Below are 15,140 nucleotides of genomic sequence, written 5' to 3' on the forward strand. Positions count from 1 at the left end.
CACTACCTCCTCTGTAATCCTGGTGCAAGGGAACTTTTTGCTGATGTAAGGCAACCTAACGACAAAATTATCTAGTTATTAATCTGCAAAACTGAGCTGCAGGTACACGTGAGCTCAAAATGCCAGTGATGCCAGTCAGGGTCGCAAACATCTGTCCTCCAGATGTGCATTTACGCCTTCTCAAGATAAAGTCTGTGTTAGAGATGAGATTTATATCAGTCATGTTAGCAGGATGACAATGTTTTGTCTCCCAGTAAGTCTATTGGTTTACCAATTTGGTTCAGGTTATATGTCGACATCTTTTGGATGGGTGGCTATGACATTTTGTACAGATATGAATCCTAATGACTTTGATATCCCCTGGATTTAATGGTAGAGAGTCTGCACCCACAGTACGTAGTACTTTATCACCTTAGAAGTCTCCAAGTGCTTTACACTGTTTCCCACTCACACACCAATGGCGGCAGAGCTGCCATGCGAGGTGCTCGCCTGCCATCAAGAGCAACTTGGGGTTCATGTCTTGCCCTAAGACACTTTGCATGTGAACAGTAGCAACTGAAGATCAAACCATAAACCATTTGGTTAGGTGGCAACCGTCCCACAATTATCTGGGCCACAGCCGCCCTTGAACGAATAATGTGCAGTACCTGCTAAAGATGAACATGTTAGCACTGGTTCTTAAGTTAACATTTAGGTCAAACTATAACTGTGCCAAAGTACAGCCTCACAGAGGCTAGCAGGGCTGGAGAGAAGGCCACATTCAGACCAACAGTAGCCCTACGTGAAACCAAGGCAGCCCTCTCATACGTGTGTGTGTGTGTGTGTGTGTGTGTGTGTGTGTGTGTGTGTGTGTGTGTGTGTGTGTGTGTGTGTGTGTGTGTGTGTGTGTGTGTGTGTGTGTGTGTGTGTGTGTGTGTGTGTGTGTGTGTGTGTGTGTGTGTGTGTGTGTGGCAGTTTGGCGATGCAGTGGAAGCAGGCTGCAGGGTCGCACGGCAAAAAGTTGAACAACTTGTACCGCAGGGCAACATCATGGGGCCAGGCATTACGTTGGCTTGTCTAATGCATTCAGGCTCATATTCTCGATGGCTTAATTTGTAATAGGAACTCTTTACTTCATTAAAGATATGATTCTTGCCACCACGTTCCTCCCTGTGCAGTGTTTTGGTATCTGAGAAGCATTAAGATGAATTGTTTTTGGTACTCAAACTTGACTTCACAGAAATCAGACATCAGCCCCCATTATCACTGCCCGTTGCAAGATGTAAGACTGTCTTCAGTCTAAATGTTTGCTTAGTCCTTAGTTTAAAGTCAGTCGTCTGGTGCAGACGGAGCCTCTGTCTCTACTGTATGTTACTAAGTAGACCCAGTGACCCACTGCGTATGTTGTCGTCTTTATTCCAGTTGATTAGCAGCGAGCATTACTGGCAGTCAGAGCATGTCTCTGCATGGGACTGAGCTTTACGATGCTGGCTGCTCTGGGAACAGGACAAATGAGCCATGCAGCAGCACCAGGAGACCGGCTCAGGGCTGCAGCTGTACATCTTATTAAACACAAGCTGCCTGCTCTCAGTCAGTTTAATCCCTTTGATTAATGATTGTGTGTATTGTTTGGTCGGGAATAACATGCGTGAAAGCCGGTGTTGCAGCCAAGTGCAAAAGGTTTCAACATGTATTGTTGTTTTTGCACAGTCACTCTAAATAATCCTTTAATACCCGAAAAAAAATTGAGTTTTACTTATTTTCTGTTTCCTTAAAGGACAGATTCACCTTTTTCAAGTCTGTGTCACTCATTCTTCCTTTTGTTCATATTGTATGGCTGAGGTGTCATCTTAGTTACAGCTCAACTTAAGTGCAATTTTGCATGAAAAGAAGAGTGTACATCTCGTTTCTCATTTCTTCCATGGGGGGAAGGGATCTCTTTAACAAAAGGATGAACATGAAGAATGATTAAAGGGGCTTTTTCAAATATGGGCATGTGAGTTATGTCTTGAAAAAACATGAACCTATCCTTTATAGTCATATGGCTTACTATCTCCATAAATGTTTGCAGCATCATGACATTTAAAAAAGAAATCATTGCAATGCTGTTAGGATTTAATGTACAAAATGTTACTCCTGTTGCTAATTTATTGTTATTCCATTTTAATTTCCTGTATTTTATTTTATTTGTCCTTTGCTTTCACTTGTATTAATTCAGTGGTTTACACATCAATTACCTTCCTGTGCTGTGTTAATAGTCAAATGAATGACACAGTGCAGCTGAGTCAAGTTGGCTTGGCTTTTAGTTTTAAACCTGCTTATTGAAGCAAGATATTCAGTTTTATATGTTTTATATATATATCAAAGTAGTAACATTGGCAAATATAAGTATAACAACCTGGTGAACAGAGCTGACCTTTTCCCTTTTTCCAAATCTTTCTAAACCTACAGAAAAAACAACTGTTTGATTAATACAAACAAACATTTATTTTTGGCCCACCGAGGTCCGTTAAAGACCAACCAGAGCTGAAGTATGGACGGTGAAGGGGGAGCCATGGACACCAGCCTTGATAGTCCTCTGAGCCCGAGACACCTGACCGGGTTGGGGATGACCTGTCTCCTCTCCCCGAAATACAAAACCTCTGGGCCGGGGCTCGCCAGTCCGCAGGAGTACAGCCAGTGGCTGCCTTACCGCCATGACGCCAGCCTACTGCCCATGAAAGAAGACCTGGCCTTCTGGTTGAACACCATGATGGGTGAGGCACTTTCCCTGTAGTTCAAAAACTTGGTGGACTTAATTGCCAAAATCTGTAAACTGAAAACTAGACTCTTTCCTTTTTGTTTTTTACAAAATAGAGATTTTTGGTTGGATTATAAGAGAGGATGTCAATTCAAAACTTTAGTTCAACCTATTTAAATGATGTTAATACCATCCAAGAGTCTCCTCAAGTTGTCGTTTGTCACAGTCATCCACCAATGAACAGGACTGGACAACTCTGAGTTCGGGATTGGGGCTTTTAATTTGAAGGAAAGGTTAAAAAAGCTACAGTCATGTTTAAAACAACGGCACATTAACCTACTTATTATCCCAAATCCCTAAAATGCCTCTCCATGGAGAGAACTGTGTCTGTGTCTGTTTTGTCCCACTTTCCTGCATTGTCAGAGAAAACATAAAGGGTCGGCACATGACACAACCTGTTGGAAGATGTCTGGTTAGTGACTCAAAAGAGCTGACTGATACAACACAATACACGTCTGGTGGGCCAGCGAGTGTGATTTGTTTAGGGAAAAGTAATATCATTAGCACTAATTACAATGTGTTAAAACTAACTGTCATTCCTTGACAAGTCAAAGCTTTTCTCAGAGGGAGAATGTGGCTGTGTTTGGTGTTTTGTAAACCTATAAATCAAGAGATTTAAGAACAGAGTTTTTCTTTCCTCCTCAGTGATTGCAGCTGTAATAGACACAATGAATCAGGCTACATAAATATTCAGCTAAGCCACATGTTTGCAAAACTTTACCTTCCCATTTTTGACTTATCATCAACTACATATATTTATTGATATTTAAAGGAAGCTGACAGATGAATTTAAGAATTAATTCAGGAAAATTTGGAAAATAAAAAAGTGTTTTCACGAGATCAAACATTTACTGTAGTTTCACCTTTGGTCCTTTCTGCTGAGCTGCAGTTTAGTTAAGAGCCATTTTGTTTTCACCTATTTGATCAGATAATTTTAAGTTCATCTCATCTTTGGAGGCTTCTGCTTACTAAAAACTAGTGACACTGTTCCTCTTGGAACAACAATTAGAACAACTTTGTGATAATCAGTAACATAAAATCTAATTGATCTCTGTATCTTTTCATAAAAAAAATGTCAAAAGGCAAATTGGACAATCTTGAGTAATAGCTCTACGTTACCATGTGTAATTCATGGTGTGTGTGTGTGTGTGTGTGTGTGTGTGTGTGTGTGTGTGTGTGTGTGTGTGTGTGTGTGTGTGTGTGTGTGTGTGTGTGTGTGTGTGTGTGTGTGTGTGTGTGTGTGTGTGTGTGTGTGTGTGTGTGTGTGTGTGTGTGTGTGTGTGTGTGTGTGTGTGTGTGTGTGTGTGTGTGTGTGTGTGTGTGTGTGTGTGTGTGTGTGTGTTCTCCTCAGGTGTGACGCTCACAGCAGACAATCTGATGGAGAGGTTGGATAACGGCGTTCTCCTCTGTCAGCTGGCACAGCTGCTCCAGGAGAAGATGATTTACACCAACAACAGCAAGGTGCTGCAACAACACACAGTCACGCACACACACACACACACACACACACACACACACACACACACACACACACACACACACACACACACACACACACACACACACACACACACACACACACATGCATTAAGAGAGGATTAATGCTAATGTTACAAAAACACAAACTAACTTAACTTAAATCCACCAAAGGAAAAAACTAAAACTCTGTTGTCCCATTATATATGTCATAATAAAGCTGAAATATTGAAAATAGTTGATTCAAGTTTTGTCGTAATCGGTTTATAAGAGTTTATTAAAAAAAAAATACCTGTTTCCACCTAGTTGTCAAGAATAATTGAATTATAGGATAGTGGTGTCATTGAAATATTAGAGGTAAAAGCCAGGTCAGGTCTGAGGTTGGCAGTTATCAGGTGGTGCATTCAGTAGTTGTCTTTGCCTGTTCATGTTTTCTTTTACTAAGCCTCACCTCACTCCAGTTGTGTTTTGAAAAGATCATGTTGCTGATATGTCCTCTGTGCACACAAAAAAAACAACATTGAAGAGGATGTCAGTTTGTTTATATTTAAACAGTGCTGTAATTTGAATCTGTATTGTTTCTCTTTACACGGAGGCTCCTGCCCTGAAACATCGACCAACACATGAACCAGCATTCATCCATTAATGTGGTACTGCAGAAATAAGAGAGCATCTTTCCACTGCAGTCTCACCACCTGTGTGTGTGTGTGTGTGTGTGTGTGTGTGTGTGTGTGTGTGTGTGTGTGTGTGTGTGTGTGTGTGTGTGTGTGTGTGTGTGTGTGTGTGTGTGTGTGTGTGTGTGTGTGTGTGTTGAAAACAATCACAGCCCTTCATAAGAAGAGTGATCCAATGGCGAGCTGATGCAACTTCTGGATCATTTTTCGCCCGAGACAACACCGCCAACTTCCTCTACTGGTGTCGAAAGATTGGCGTTGATGAGGCTTACCTTTTTGAATCGGAGGATTTGGGTGAGTTCAGACCGGAGATTGTGTCTTACATTATTGAGTCAAGAAGCTCTGACTGTCTATGACTTTTACCACTGAAGACTTTATAGTCTATGAATGATGTCATGCAGCACTAGCAGACGGATTAAACTACGGTCCATGAACTTTAACTTTAGAACTGTTTCAAGCTATTTATGTATTTGACTGTAGTCCATGTAGTGTGAGAACATGATGTCTCTTGTAGTTCCTCTTTAATCTTTCCATTGCTTCTCAATCTTTTCACCCTATTTTATATTTTTTTCCCTCTGGTTAAGTCTGCATACATGTTATAGACGCAACATAATGCATCTTATTTGTCAAAAATACTACTTACTTGCATCGTATTTGTTACCTGTTCCTGCTGTTAGGCATAACTGGAGGCGTCATGTTTACGGTTTGCCCGTCCGTCCGTCCGTCCATCTTATGACCCGTGACATCATTTTTCTGTGACATCACTTTTCCGGCCATTATTAAACAATTCTAGTTAATTCTAGTAATTATTTTTACTACTGGGCACATAACACTTTAACACAACTTTTTTCATGTTACATTTCTTACACAACATTTTTAATCCTGCATTTAAGATTAAACAAGAGGACAGATCTGTTGTCAGTGGGCGGCTCTTGTCTTCCCACTTCTTCTGGATGGAAGAGAGAATCTACTTCTGATGAGGCAGAAAGTCTTCGTCCTGCAGAGTCTTGTTTTTTGTTGTTCTATTTTCTTTTGAAGATCCTCCACGTTCTTCACGGCCTCCGTTTCATAGTCCTCCGCCTGGATCCTCAACTCTTTTTCTTTGTGGAGGATCTTGGTGAGCTCCTCCATGTCTCCAACCAGACCGTCATGCTTCTCTTTCACCACCTTCAGTTTGTCAGCGAGTGTCTTGCTTTCAGCTGACAGCTTCTCTGTGATTGTTCGGGCCTCCTCCGATCTTTGGAAGAGAGCCTCGTTGATTTCATCGGCCTCTGGTTTCTTCCTCTCTGCCTCTGCTCTCAGCTCCTTCTCTTTCTGGATCTGCTGGTCCAACTCTTCCTGACGTCCTCTATTATAGTGAAGTGCAGGAGGTTTTCAGCCTCAGCCTCGTCCCTCCGGTTCCGTTCTTCCTGCAGCATTCGCTGTAGTTCCTGGATCTCGAAACAAAGTTCCTCCTCTTTAGTATTTTGAAATGTGGGCTCATCTGAAGGCTCACCTGAGACCTTCGGCAGGTCTTCCAGTTTCTTGAAAAGAGCCTCTGCAATCTCCACAGCCTCCTGTTTCTCAGCCTCAGTCTGGACCCTCATTGTTCTCTCTCTAGTGCTCCGTTGAGGTCCTCCAGGTCACGTTATATGACACTCAGCTCGGCGGTGAACACCTCCTTTTCATCCAGGTGCCGTCTTTTTACCTCCTCAAGTTCTGAGTTGACTGAAAGCTTAATTTGTGAGTCATGACAGCCACACTGAATGGGAGTGAGACATTGATTATATATTTTTTTCTGCTTTCAGACTCCCCGTGTTGTTTCTCATTCACCTTCTGTATGTACGATGCTTTGTGTGTCTGAGGAGAAAACAACTTGCAGTTAAAATGCTAACATGTATCATTAAAACCACTCTTCTTTATGCACTTATTACTTGGGCATGTCTCTGCAAGGCAGCAGATGTGTGAGACTGATAAAGTGCAGGTTAATCCCCACCAACAACAAATCCCAGCTGCAGGCAAGGTAACCTACTTCACTTGACTAATTGACTGATGGGGAGAGTACACTTACTGTACCATACCATACTATACTGTACCATACTACACGGTACTGTACTATACTGTACTGTACCATACCATACTACACGGTACTGTACTATACTGTTCTGTACTGTATTGTGCTGTACTGTAGTGTACTGTACTGTACTATAGTGTACTGTGCTGTACTGTGACAGGCAGTTTACTGTCTCAGTGACACGAAAGGACAGATGATATTCTGTTTCTTTACTGTGGTCTGATGGATATCAAATACAGATGAATGAAGAGAATCTGCTTAATCATAAATGATGTGGGCTATTGTACATGTTTTCATGTTCAACCAAATGTCCTCTTAACATATTAGACCTAACTTTTTCTGACCCAAACCCTTTTTGATGAAAAGATAGTGGAGCGGAAGCAGGAGCTGCTGACTTGTTGATGAAGCTTTCATGCCCTCATGTCCTCAGCTGCACATTCAGAGCCCACAGGAATTCCTGCTCAGCTTCAAAGATAGAGATGCACAATAGACAGAGTACCCCCCTGAAATGTCCTCCCTCTCTAGCAGCTCTGACAGAAGTTTATCTCCGGAAACATCTTTCCTTAAAGATGAGTAACTTTTTTCATTTCTGCCCCTGTGTCCTTTTTGTTTGTACGTCATGCTCGCGCTGTGTGAAGTCCTCCACAAACAGCCGCGGGAGGTGTGCCTGTGCCTGATGGAGCTGGGACGGATTGCAGCCAGGTAACTACAGATTAACAACGAGTACAGCTCCTTAACGTTTAATGTTTAATTAAATTAAATTGCAGTGAGGGGAAAACTGCTGTGCTATATTTTGTGGATTGAATTTTTTCAACATGCTAAAGCATTGGAATATACGAAATATGAAACAGGAAAGCAAGAGTTTGTTCTCCAGTGGTTTCAAACCGTTACTACCTATTCTGAAGTACCACTTCCCGACACCATCCATTACAGATGTATTCATTAAAAATGATTTTGAAATGGATGTTATTTAACACTGTTAAACATATAAGGGTTTACAATGTTTTTTCATACAATTGATCCATCAATGCTGAGGTCAGTTAGGTTATGCTTTTTTTGCTTTTTATTTTGACTGGTGATCAATTACTTTTATCTATATTAATTTTAGCCACCCGTTACAATAATTATGTCTGCACTGATGATAACTATGGCCAGATTAAGTTTTCGAGTTGTCTGTCTGTCCCTCCAAGTCTCAGGGACGCAATTAAAAACGCCTTGAGGGAATTTCTTTAAACTTGGCACAAATGGTCACTTGGCCTCAAGGATTAACTGACTAGATTTTGGTGGTGAAAGATCATGATCACTGTGACCTCACATCACTCCCATCCGTCTTTACTATTCTCATGACCACGCTATCTTAGGAACACCTTGAGGGAATTTCTTCAAATTTGGCACAATCGTTCACTTGGACCCAAGAGTGAACTGATTTGATTTTGGCGGTCAAAGGTAACCGCCACCTTACAGAACACGTTTCTGGCCATAACTCAAGAATTCATGTGGTAAATATATAAAATTTCAGTCAAAAATATTATCCTTCATCCATTAGGTTTAGCTGCAGAAGTCTGTCCTGGGGTCCAAGAACCCTTGGCTGGGAATCACTATTTTGTACAACCTGGTATCAGAGTCAGTGTCGGTGTTAGTGACAGTGTCACGGCTTTGCCAAGCAAGACATGAAAAAACAAATGTTTTAGGACAACAAAAATGTAGAAATGGACGTGAATTAGAGAAACACACACAACATGCAAAAACACAAAACGTGTGATTGCTGATATGTTTTTGTTAAACCTCACTTTCAGGTACGGAGTGGAGCCACCAGGGCTAGTGAAGTTGGAGAGAGAGATAGAGAGGGAGGAGGGTGGGTGCTTATCTCCATCCTCCCCTCTCTCCTTTTTTCCTCCTACATCCGTGTATTCACCATCACAATCATCCCTGTCTCCTCCTCCTCCTCCTCCACCTGCTCCCCTCACTCCGAGCACAACCTGTCTGTCTGAACCCCTCGCTGCCTGCCTTGCCTCTGATCTTCCATCAGTCACAACAAGCCGTATGCCCACATGTTTATCTCCTCCTCAGTCTTCCCTCTCGGCCTCTAACCCTTGTACAACCACAGTCTCAACACAAACACCTTTGTTCTCTTCATCCTGCACCACTAACACATCTGCTTCAACGCCGCTGACAACGCCTTCCCTGGGCCAAACCCTGGTATCCACTGCCAAAGTCTGCCCTACCACAATAAACAACCACACTCCCCCAGCCACACCGACCATCACCTCGCCACCTGCAGCCCCGACTCCCTGTTCATCCACCAAATCCACGAGCCGGAGGAGCACTGGCACCAACAACATTCTAGATGACATTGTATGTATTTAATTTCCAGTGAAAATGAATCTTATTTGAGCTCACACGTGTTAAAGGAGGGAGCATCTTTGTCTTTTCTGCCTCCGTTTCAGGTGAGAAACATTATTGAAAATCCACCCTGCAGCTGTCCCACCAGATTCCTTGTTGAGAAGCAACCTAAAGGCTGCTACCGTGTTGGGGATAAAGTTCTCTATATACGGGTAAGTATGCTCCTGCTAGCTGTGCCTTCTGGAACATGAATTTGATGCCCTACAAATAAACCACACACCACATGTGAAACACAATCTCCTGTCAAAGTCCTGCACTTTGTACAGCCACCATCCACCCTTACCTCCTCCACTGCCGACATCATACAGGCAGTGATTACGTTTCACATCAAACATAATAAACAGATGAGGAAAAAAATTAATGTTTTCTGGAAGACAAGCTTAGTTTGTATGCCACTAGTTGGATGATAATACTTCTGATTTGTTGTTTTACATGGTATTAAAGTAGCAAAATAAACCAATTAAAGCTACTCTCATGTAAACTAAGACAAATGAAAGAGAATTGAGGATGTGTGGTACCATAACATGTAAATTATAAACCAAGCCTATTGGCTCATCAAATGAAGATGCATCATAGATGCTACAACACCTTAAGACGTGAGGCGTGACGGCCGCTCAGGTTATTAATCAACAGTTGAGTCAGCAACAAGTGCAGTGTGTCAGTGACTGTTTTGCAACCACTTGGGATGGAAGCGTTGGTGCCTTTCAGCCACCCTGAGTCATGCTTCACCCGTGTGCCTCTGTATGAAGGCTCAAGGAAGGGGAGGCATGGTTGCTTGGCAACCAATGGTCGGGATAAGACTGGCCTGACAATGATTGTATTCAGTACATAGACCTTCAGCGAAGAGTTCAAACCTGGAGGAAAAACAAACACGTCTCTTTGAGGATGATTCTACGAAGATATGACCCTGGTGAGCGCTTTAAATGGCAGCCCACTCGGGAGTCCATGTATGTGGGGAGGATGTTGAATACGAGAATTGGATTTTACTTCACCAGCTTTATACATACATCCGTCTATACAAAGAGAGAATATAACAGCTTCAGTGTGCACACTGTATTGAATATAAGCAAAGTACCTCTAATCTCTATATATAAAATAATCTATTTCTTAAATACTATACCATTGGAAAAAGAAAAACCAATAGAGCTAAAAATGGTTGTGAAATCCTCTTAAAACCGATCAACAGCATGTGATTGATGCTGATCATCGATAGTGTCAGATGTGTATCAGCGCTGGTCTCTAGACTCTCTCTAAACTGGGAATCATTGCTGTCAACAGTAATTTGTTACAATGCAGCTATATTTTGACTGGTTGACAGACGACATCATTTTACTGCCCTTTTAGAAAGTAATGCTCCGCCTGGAGTCACAGAACAGCTGTTTCTGCACAGCAGACCTGCCGGCAACACGTCAAAGAAACCTACCGTGATAACAAAAGCATTGTTTGTTTATGGTCAGATTACAAATGCATACGTGTCCAAATATGTAAATGTAGACCACATAAAAGATATCTTAATTTCAATATTTGAAAGATTTGTGTTTCTGGAGACCGTCGACCTTCTGTGCTCACCGTCTGAGCAGCCGTGCAGATACGAGGTTTTAACCATAACTCTGCATCCAGCTGTCAAGTTTTAGCAATAATAACTGGCTTGCAGACACTAACAAGCAAACACACCTCAGCTGTTTGAATAGAGCGACGCAACCCATCGACCCCAACGGCATCCATTACCACACGTGTGTGCAGGGAAACACGCCATAAGCCTCAATTACCATATACCATGATAGCCTGTGTGCTGCTCCTCGGAGAGCGCTGCATTCACCCTGTACAGACCTTTTTAAAGAGCAGATACTATTGATTACGGAGACAGAGTCATTAGCGAGGGGTTTAATCAGACAGCTTGTTAATGAGCGGCTGAGCATGACCGCCCCTCCTCACATGTAAACCTTCTAGCCCCCCCCCCCACCACCACCCTATTCCCCCAGGAGACTATTCAATCATGCTGGCCCTGGAGTGCTTTGCCATTCTCTGGTGTTGAAAAAGACGAAGGCTTTTCTTTCTTCTCCGAGCCCAATTAGGCTCTCCTTCTCCTTTGTAGCGGGGACACGGTCTGACTGTGATGGGAGAAGGAAAAATACATTAAAACACCTCCTAATATACATATGAGTTCTGTGTTTATCTAAATAAAAGATAAACCTGAAAAGTAATCACGTTATGAAGACTGGCTGAGCAAAACCACCATGATAAAAAAATAAATTGTTTTCTCACCTTCAGGCTGACATTTTAACAGAAAACCTCTTCATCATATTCCTTTCTCAAGAGTCCTTGAGCCTGAATTTGACTCAATAGAAGCTCTGTGGTCTTTGTTCTGCAGCTGACCGTGACCTCTGACCTTACAGTGGAGGGGGAAGCAAAGAAATAATTCACCAAAAGCAGGACTAAAAAGACTTTCTCTCAATATCTGTCATTTCTAAAATGATTCATCTCAGCTGACTTTTTTTTTTTTTTTATTTCAATGACGTAATCAGTTTGATAAATAAAACAAAGAAGCTGCACGTGTGCAGCAGCTCTACTCAGGCACAGCTGTAGCCGAGCTTAGCTTAGCACGCTAAAATGCCAGTAATGTCCGTGTTACTAACGAGCTGGAGCAACGTTAACCCTTGCTGCGTTCAAATACAACGGGTGGTTGCAGCCGAGGGTGCTCACCGTGTGCGTCTCTCAGGATGTTCAGTTGTGAGACCGCCGCTGCTCAGCATGGAGGCTAACGAGTTAGCACACTAGCAGGCGGGTAGCGGCGCACGACATATACCTGAGACACATTATTTAAGTTATGAACAAAAAAAACCTCTACATTACTAAAATAATAATAATAATAATAAAAAAAATACAAGATATCAGCTTAACATCCAACGAAAATATAATTTCTACAGCCTCTGCCATTTCTGTAAACGTCAACAAACACGTGACGTGTGAACACCTCGTTTTTAATCCGGAAGTCTCATCGGGGTAAAGGTCGCTCGTGCACGTGGGACCTGAGTGCAGCAGCAACAAGTTGCCCACGTGTTGAACCCTGTAACGCTCCTCAGTTAAGTCTCTTCACTATAACGTTAAAGTACTGAGTGTCACTGCACAGGAGCGTCAGAGAGCAGCGGATGTGGCTGAAGCCTGCCTCCTACTGGCAGGTGGTGGGATGACTCCTCTTTCCCTGAGTACACTCATGCATCTTTCAGCAGGAGAGGGGAGAGGGAATCAATGGAGCTGCCAGGGGGGGACACAAGGGAATCCAGACGGTAGTTTATGGGCTGCAGACGTAGCACACTTTGGACGCAGACCTGGAGGGAGGGAGAGGGGGGGTTGTGGAGACGGAAATAAAGGAGTCTGCCTCACAAAGAGCACTAGTGTGGAGTATTTCACGACAGGGAAAGACGCTGACTCTGGTTTTTTTTCTCAGATTAATAGTATGTATGATCGGCACGTGCTCTAACAGTGCTCAGGTCTACGACATACAGTCAAATGTATCTCTAGAAAAGCGTATATCACAAAGACTTTTGCCAATTAATATTATGAATTCATTTAAGGAAGTCAGAAAAACATTAGTCATGCAATCAGACAACTCTAGTTTTAATAACTGTTGTAATAGTTAAGCATCTTAATTTAAACATTACAGAACAGCGAGGAGGGAAGACGAGAGTAAATATGCCTACCGGGAAAAACATATATTGCATTTGAATAATTTAGTAAAATATGTAATTCTTTGGACGACGACTGCATTTTTGTATCAGATTGATGTTCCCTCCATGTCTGACAGGAAAGTGGTGCATTCAGGATGTCAGACTTGACCCCTGTCAACCTCAACATTTTAATCTGCAGGATGACAGCTGAGATTGACCACGTCTGGACTTTCCTCCATAGCTGCCCGTGTCGCCTGCCTACCATTGATTTTTTTTTTTTCCCTTCTATCCTACACATGTGACACACACCTCCCCTCACGAGAAGAGTAGATCTGCTTGTATTATCACATTGATAATGGCTCCATAATGAAGGGTTTATTGGCGATAAAGTGAGAGGGGGGGGGGGGGGGGCGCTGACAGAAGAACGGATAGCTTTGCAAAGCCTCCTGGGAATGTTAATGTCTCCTGGGAGTTGAGGGTCTGTGTTGAACTCATCTCAATTTCTCCTTCCATTTTTTTCAAGGCTTTATATTGTGGATGTAGTTGCCATGGCAGCAGTTGGTTTTCAGCTGTAAGGATGGCTGTCTGTAAACGTGTTCATTCAGAGCTCACTGAAACTACTATTAACAGACAGAGCGACTATGCTGCCATCATTGTATTTAAAATAGTGCTTATTAGGTAGATTGTGTTGCAGGTCTGCCCGGATGTGTCTTGGTGTGTCACCGCGTGTGCGCATGCATGCTCATGTGTGCATTAGTACTGCATGTGTGCTCAGCTGGTGCCATGAGGTGGTTTCATTTGGTTTAATGAGATTTTGAAAAAGCTATTCGAGAGATCATTTGCCTTTCATGGGCAGAGTTAGACATGCACAAGAAGGTTGTAAATATTAGAGTGGTGTGCATGTGTGTGTGTGTGTGTGTGTGTGTGTGTGTGTGTGTGTGTGTGTGTGTGTGTGTGTGTGCGTGCGTGTGCGTGTGTGTGTGCGTGTGTGTGTGCGTGTGTGTGTGTGTGTGCAGTGAGGGAGGCTCTGCTTTTTATATAATTGAGAATTCATAAACATCCTGGCCATAAATCAGCCAGACAATATATGCATCCTTTATTTCCCAGCATTCCCTCCCTGACGGTACAGTGTCGTGTCACCTTTGCAGATGCTGAATGAGCGCCATGTGATGGTGCGCGTGGGCGGAGGATGGGAGACCTTTCTGAGTTACCTGCAGAAACACGACCCCTGCAGAGGAGGAGGGCTGGTGTGCAGATCTGAGGTCAGGGTGTGCAGGGACAAAGCAAAGCCACCCAGCTTGAACATATCAGCCGACAGTTACATGGTGGTCGGCGCCCATTACCGCGGCAAGAAGTAAACTCTCAGACTGCTTCTGGCTCCCGGCAGCAGTGTGAACACTCACTTCATCAGACCAATGATTCATCACACAGTTCAAATCCCTTTTACTTAAAGTTTAACAGGAAATTCCTCTTTTTTCTTGTCAGAAGTGTGCATGAGATATCCAACCCACGGGGACGACTGGCAGTAAAGTTACATGACTGTACGTGTGCAACAAATAACTGGCAAAGATTTTAACAATCAATCAGTTCTCATGCAACATTTCCTGCTTCCAGCTGCTTTATAGTGAGAATCTGCTGCTTTATTTGGTGCATACGACAGCATCTTCTTTGGGTTTTGGACTTTTGGTTGACTAAAATCTGAATATATCGTCTTAAGAAATTATAATAGATATAATCATTAGTTGGCACACCAGTTGTAAGTGTAGCCTCTATCATTACTTTCATATAATCCTCATCCTGATCAAAACAAGTTGTATGGAATACTTTAGGCAATAATGTCATCTCAGTCTATTTGTAGCTACTTTTGTTGAGCAGGTATTAAACCTACACATTTGTGTTTATGTATCATGGTACTGTAGTTTGAATTTGATATGATGAAGCTATGATCGAGGTTTTTGTATTTTGGATGCCAAGTGCCTTAACAGCAGCAGTCCTAAAGATCTGGTGATGTTTATGTATGGACATTTTTACTGGTTTCTGTTTAAAATAAACTGTTTAAAAATATAGATATTTGAATGCTGTTGTAA

At 42.5% G+C, this 15,140-nt stretch overlaps 1 protein-coding gene across 1 annotated transcript; it reads left to right on the forward strand.

Moving 5' to 3' along the window:
* Window positions 1–2,587: 2,587 nt before the first annotated feature.
* Window positions 2,588–14,431, forward strand: gas2b (growth arrest-specific 2b). Its single transcript, XM_069697669.1, has 8 exons — window positions 2,588–2,735; window positions 4,131–4,240; window positions 5,082–5,223; window positions 7,621–7,684; window positions 8,779–8,837; window positions 9,234–9,337; window positions 9,430–9,537; window positions 14,202–14,431. The coding sequence occupies exons 1-8, from the start codon at window positions 2,588–2,590 to the stop codon at window positions 14,409–14,411; spliced, it is 945 nt and encodes a 314-aa protein (XP_069553770.1). The 3' UTR covers window positions 14,412–14,431.
* Window positions 14,432–15,140: the final 709 nt, after the last annotated feature.

The sequence above is a fragment of the Brachyistius frenatus genome, unplaced genomic scaffold (assembly GCF_029030835.1).
Source record: "Brachyistius frenatus isolate BFR_SWC_R1_liver_20210118 unplaced genomic scaffold, ASM2903083v1 Contig_24, whole genome shotgun sequence".
NCBI lineage: Eukaryota > Metazoa > Chordata > Actinopteri > Embiotocidae > Brachyistius > Brachyistius frenatus.